The following is a 6,764-nucleotide window of genomic DNA, read 5'->3' as shown; positions in this document are numbered from 1 at the left end:
TGTTTCTTTGAGCCTTTGAGATAGAAGTCGATGTGTTTTTGTACATAAAGGGCATATGAAACCGTGTGCTACCCACAGATGTCAGGAGAATTGACTCTGAGGGCATGAGAGTAGGAAAGCACTTGGAAGAGTGGACCCAGCCCCTAGCCTTGCCAACAGTTAGCTGGACCTGATGGTGGAGGTTATGGGTGAGTCAGCCCTGGGAATGTGTAAGTAGCAGAGCTGGACTATCCACTCAAAGAGCATAGCACTTATATAGTAGACTTTGCACTTCTACTAAGAAACAAAGTGGAGCTGGCCCTGGAGGCATGGGTGCTGGAGAGCCAATGCTGAGGTCATGAGATCAGGAGGGCTGACCTTGCCAGCTACAGATGGTGGCATTGGTAGCTGAGCCAGATGAGGACTGGAGAACTCAGCTCAGTTAACATCCAGTATTTTGAGTTTGCTTACCCCAAAATCTATATCATCTGTGAATAGTTGGAACATAAGAAAGTGCCAAGCCTGCTAATCCAAAGCTGCAAGATCTCCATGACACAGGGCAGCAACATGATAAATAAGAGGAGGCCCAGTAAAGCTCCTGTCCAAATTAAGATCCAGGACAAAGAAATGGAACAGAGACTGAAGGAAGGGCTAAACAGGGATTGCTCCACCTGGGGATATATCATGTCTACAGACACCAAACCCAACACTGTTGCTGTGGTCAAGTGGAGCTTGCTGACAGGAACCTAGTATGGTGGTTCCTGAGGAGGTCTGGCCAACAACTGATCAATGAAGGTGTGGATGCTTGGAGTCGACCCTCAGATTGAGCTTAGCGAACTTGGTGAGAGACTGGCAGAAGGAGTGGAGGAGTGAAGATGGATTACAACCCATTGGAAGAACAACATAACATGGCCTGACTACCTAGTTTTCCCAGAGCCTAGACCAGCAAGCAAGGAGTTTGCCTGTAGGGATCCAGGGCTCCAGATACATCTGTAGCAGAGGATGGCCTTGCCTGACAGCAACAGGAGGGGGGATGCTCTTGGTCCCTGGAAGGCTTGATGCCCCAGGGTAGGAGGATGCTGGAATGGTGGGGAAGAAAAGTGTGGGTGAGGAGCACTCTTATATAGGTGGGCAGATGAGGAATGGGGGTTGATGGAGCAGTACAGAGATGCCCACCACCAATTTTCATTCTCTCCTCCAGCCGTTTCTGTCCCAGCTTCTCCAATACCTGATCTCCACCTATATTTCTCTTGTTATCTCTTCTACCATCCAGGTACCTCCCTCAATCGAAACCCAAGTCTACTTTATTCCCCTTTGGAGCCAGATTCATATGTGACCCCCAAAATTCTATCAGAGAGTTCCTACCACTGAAAAACACCTTCAACAAAGTAGCTGGATATAAAAATAACTTTAAAAATCTCAAAAGAGAGTTTCCCTCCTCTGTTCAAAGAATAAAGTGGCTGAGAAAGAATCTGGGGAAAATGTTAGTTATTATATAACAGTAAAAGCATAACAAGGGAAGCCTGCACAAACACACACACACACACACACACACACACACACACACACACACACACACACACACAGTGACACCAAAAACATAAAAAAATCCCCAGGAATTAACAATCACAAATCAATAATATCTCTCAACATCAATAGACTCAGTACACCAAAATAAAAGATATAGGCTAACAGAATGGATGCAAAACCAGGATCTATAATTCTGCTGCATACAAGAATCACACTACAGTAATAAAGATAGACATTACCTCAGAGGAAAGGGTTGTTTCCAAACAAACAGAACCAAGAAACAAGCTAGAGTACCCATTCTTATATCAAGCAAAATAGGCTTTCAACCAAAATGAATCAAAAGAGATGATGAATGACATTTCATACTCAAAAGTGTGTGTGTGTGTGTGTGTGTGTGTGTGTGAGAGAGAGAGAGAGAGAGAGAGAGAGAGAGAGAGAGAGAGAGAGAGAGAGAGAATAATTTACCAAGGTAACTTCTCAATTCTGAGCATCTATGTCCCAAACACAAGGGCACCAACATTTATAAAAGAAACATTGCTAAAGCTTAAATCATACACTGAACCCCACACATTAATACTGGCAGCTTTCAACACACACTCCCAGGAATGAACAGGTCATCCAGACAAAAAATAGAAGTAATAAATGTAACTGATATCATATATCAAGTGAACCTAATTAACATGCACAGAACATTTCTCTGAAACACAAAAGAATATAATTTTTTACTGTATAACAGAACCTTTTACAAAACTAAGTATATACTCTGTCACAAAGCAAGATTCAACAGATACAAGAAATTTAAAGAATTTGCCTTGTACCTTTTCAGACAATCATGGAGTTAAGCTGGACTTCAACAACAACAAAAGCAATAGAAAGCATGCATGCTCATGGAAACTGAACAGCTCCCTAGTGAATGATCTTTGTGTCTGGAAATAAAAAAAGAAATTAAACACTATCTAGAATTAAATCACAAAGAAGCCATGATATACCCAAAATTATGGGAGACAGTGAAAGCAGAGCTAAGAGGAAAGCTCTATGTGTAGACATAAAGAAATTACAGAGTTCTTATACTAGCAATTTAAAGGTACATCTGATATCTCTACTTGAAAAAAAAAAGCAAACACTACCAAAAGTACTGGAGGGCAAAAAGTAATTAAAATCTGAGCTGAAATCAGTTTATTAAATACAAAGAAAATAATACAAAGAATCAAAAACAAAACAAAACAACAACAACAACAACAAACCAAGAAAGCACCAGTTCTTTGTCAAAGGAAACGAGAAAGACAAACTGAAAACTAACTATAAAACAGAGAGACAGGATCCACATAAACAAAATCAGAATTGAAAAGGGAAACACAAAAAGAGACAGTGATTCAAAGAATCATTAGTCCTTCCTTAAAAAGCCAGTAATCTAGAAATTTGGAAAGTCTACATGAAATGGATACTTTTTTAGACAACAAGCAAGTACATGGTCTAAACAGTGTTAACTTCTAAGGAAATAGAAGCAGTCACTAAAATCTCCCAACCAAAATAGGCCTCGGACCAAATGGTTTTAGGGCGGAAGTCTTCCACACTTTCAACAAAGAGCTAATACTAATACTCTTAAAAACTCTTCCAAAAAATTGAAATAGAAAACTGCAAGCCTTATTCTATGAGGTTACAGTTACCCTAATACTTAAACAACAGTAAGAGTCAACAGAAAAAATTCAGTCTAATTTCTCATATAAACTTCGATGAAAAATACTTAATAAGATACTCTGAAACAAAATCCAAGAACACATGAAAACATCATCCATCAGGATTAAAGAGGTTTCATCTCAGGGATGCAGGTGTGATTCAGTACACAAAAATTTGTCAATACAATAAATTATATGAATAAACTGAAAAAAATCACAGGCTCATCTCATTAGATGTTGAAAAACCCTTTTACTAAACCAAGATCCCCTTCATATCAAAGTCTTAAAGAGATCAGGAATAAAATGTGCATAACATAATAAATGCAATATAATAGCATGCCAACATCAAATTAATTTGAGAGAAACTTAAAGTAATTCCACTATAATCAGGACAAAACAAAGCTCTTGACTCCCTACCTCTTCAATATAGCTTAAAGTTCTAGCTAGAGAAGAAAGGAAACTAAAGAAGATCAAGGGGATACAAATCAAAAAGGAAGAAGTCAAAGTGCTGCTCTTCACAAAATTCATTATAGTATACATAAGTAACCTATAAATTCTATCAGAGAACTCTTACAGCTGCAAAACCTCTTCAACAAAATGGCTGAGTGAAAAAAACTCACAAATTTAGTAGCCCTCTTTTATATAAACAATAAACAGGCTGAGAAAGAAATTAGGGAAAAAGCATCCTTTTGCTCATTTGTACAATAGTATACTACTCAGCTACTAAAAACAAGGACATCATGAATTTTTCCAGCAAATGCTTGGAAGTAGAAACTATCACCCCAAGTGATGTAGTCCCAATCAAGAAAGATTCATGGCATGTATTCAGCTATAAGTGCATAGTAGCCATAATGTATAGCACAACCACACTACAAAAGTCAGAACCAAAGAAGTGAACAAGGCCAGCCTAAGAGAAATTGCTTGAATATCACCTGACATAATTTTAATCATAGTTTTTGAATAATTATCATTGAAGCATGTTCATTCTTACATAAGAGGAAAGTACCACTAGATAAATTCCTTGAAGAGTATTTGTACATGTGTGAAATGAATTGGGAGTGAGATAATGATCTCCAGTGACTTGAATTCACACTGGAATCCAGCATCTCTGCAGGGACTTATACTCAATGACAATGACAGCAAGAGAAAGCTGTGCAGCTACAAAAGCAAAATAGCCTTGACCTTATTACTTTGCAATGGATTCTGGTTGGAAAAGGTAAGTTTTGATTTTTTGTGGGTAAATCTGGCTTTTAATTTGACTTTTATCTTAGAGAATATTTATTCTTTGAAAATTTATCCAAACTCACAAGTTTTAGTGGATACACACATCTGGTGGAATAGTCCATCGTCTGGACCAAAAACACCTAGCTGAGTCAGCTTCTATTTCTTTATCCAGTTAATCTCCATTGTTACACATTTCTTATATATCTAGCCACTGATGAATCTAGAATCCCGCATGATCAATAACACTACAGGAACTTGCTACTCAGGAGAATTAAGTCACTATTTTTAAAATGCTTTGATGGAGTACTTTGTGAAGGTTCTAGTATAACTGGCAGCAGATATTTTAGACAATCAGAAGTTATAATGTTGAAAATCTTGAAGTAAATGTTCCTGTGATCCTGAGCTGGATAAACGTAAAGAAACTTAATATTTTATGTTGAGTATTTTTCCCCTCTGTATTGTCTAGAAAACAATGTGATTTCATTACATCACACTCCACTTAGAAAACACAGCTTCCTTTCTAGTTTTCCAAGTTTTAGTAAGAATGCTTATCTTGAAGTAGCCTTGTTTCACTAAAAGATGATATAAATTTTGTATGATTGGAACTCACCTTATGTCTATTTACCACATAGCTTCTTTACACCACAAAGTTGCATGTGTTCTCAACTTCACTGTAACTTTTTGTAGAGGTAATATAGTCATAAACCTGTTCCTCTAATGTCTCCATCACAGCATCGATCAGATAGTAGCTCTACCATCCAATGGCTTTCCTGGACAATGGAAACCACACTGCAGTGACAGAGTTTATTTTATTGGGATTAACAGATGACCCAGTCCTTAGAGTCATCCTCTTCACCATCATCCTGTGCGTCTACCTGGTGACCTTGTCTGGAAATCTCAGCACCATCATTCTCATCAGAGTCTCTTCTCAGCTCCATCACCCCATGTACTTTTTTCTCAGCCATTTGGCTTCTGCAGATATAGGCTACTCATCTTCTGTCACACCCAATATGCTTGTTAACTTTTTTGTGGAGAAAAATACCATTACATACCTAGGATGTGGCATCCAGCTTGGCTCGGGTGCTTTCTTTGGAACAGTTGAGTGCTTTGTTCTAGCTGCCATGGCTTATGATCGCTTTGTAGCAATCTGTAGCCCACTGCTTTATCCAACCAAAATGTCAACACAAGTCTGTGTACAGTTGCTTGTAGTAGCATTCATAAGTGGTTTTCTTAATGCCTCATCATTCACCCTGTCATTCTTTTCTTTCTTCTTCTGTGGACCAAATAGAATCAATCACTTTTTCTGTGATTTTACTCCTTTAGTTGAACTCTCTTGTTCTGATGACAGTGTCTCCATTATTCTTGCCACTATTTCTGTTGGCACTGTCATTCTAATCACAGTGATTGTTATTGTTGTCTCCTACATCTACATCCTCATCACCATCCTGAAGATGCGCTCCACTGAAGGCCGCCAAAAGGCCTTCTCTACCTGTACCTCCCACCTCACTGCAGTCACTCTGTTCTATGGAACTGTCACATTCATATATGTGATGCCCAAATCTAACTACTCCACAGACCAGAACAAAGTGGTGTCTGTGTTCTACATGGTGGTGATCCCCATGTTGAACCCTCTTATCTACAGCCTGAGGAGTAATGAGATTAAGGGTGCCCTGAAGAGACAAATTGGAAGGAAAATATTTTCTTAGAAATATCTGTTATATTGTTGGACTTGTTATAGCAATAATATGAATATAGTAATAAAATTTGAGTTTTTGTGATTGAAAATTCTATTGATATATTATTAGCAAATGTGGAAATTTGTAATAAATATCAGATTTCAATATTCAGATTACAGAAGAAATGTCATTGTAAATTACTTTTAATAGAATAAAATAATTTTAAGTAACAAAATAAGGTAATACATATGAAATATAATATGCTGAAAATATTTTGACATTTTTCATTTTTTTCAAATATTTTATAGTCAACTTTGTTACAAATTGCATCTTAACTGTCCTCAAAGTCTTACATGGTTTTTTAGGGTCTGTTGTCTAGTGCTGTTGAGAAAGGCTAGAATCACAATGCTTGATTCTAGTGGGCAATCTTCAGTTTACCAGATGCATGCCATAAAGGATATATTGGGACTCACGATATTATTCCTCTTTATTGACCATAATGTGACATTTTCCCACCATGTGTTCTTTTGATGATATACAACTGCAGGTACACATCAATGGAGTCAATTCATAAGAGACAGTGACTTCATAAACAGACTTCATAACCATTTTGTTCAGTGCCAGTTCCCTTCCAAACCTTCTCACTCCCTGGCACTTCAAGTCTCTCAAAGGTTAGGCG

General features: G+C 37.8%; 1 protein-coding gene across 1 annotated transcript; it reads left to right on the top strand.

Annotated features, from left to right (window-relative positions):
* Positions 1 to 5,166: 5,166 nt before the first annotated feature.
* Positions 5,167 to 6,115, top strand: Olr271-ps1 (olfactory receptor 271, pseudogene 1). Its single transcript, XM_087610282.1, has one exon. The coding sequence runs from the start codon at positions 5,171 to 5,173 to the stop codon at positions 6,113 to 6,115; it is 945 nt and encodes a 314-aa protein (XP_087466408.1). The 5' UTR covers positions 5,167 to 5,170.
* The last annotated feature ends 649 nt before the right edge of the window (positions 6,116 to 6,764 follow it).

Source organism: Rattus norvegicus, chromosome 1, assembly GCF_021556685.1.
Source record: "Rattus norvegicus strain SHRSP/BbbUtx chromosome 1, alternate assembly SHRSP_T2T, whole genome shotgun sequence".
Taxonomy (NCBI): domain Eukaryota; kingdom Metazoa; phylum Chordata; class Mammalia; order Rodentia; family Muridae; genus Rattus; species Rattus norvegicus.
The sequence above is the reverse complement of the archived record's forward strand: the minus strand, read 5'-3'. Positions and strand labels throughout refer to the sequence as shown.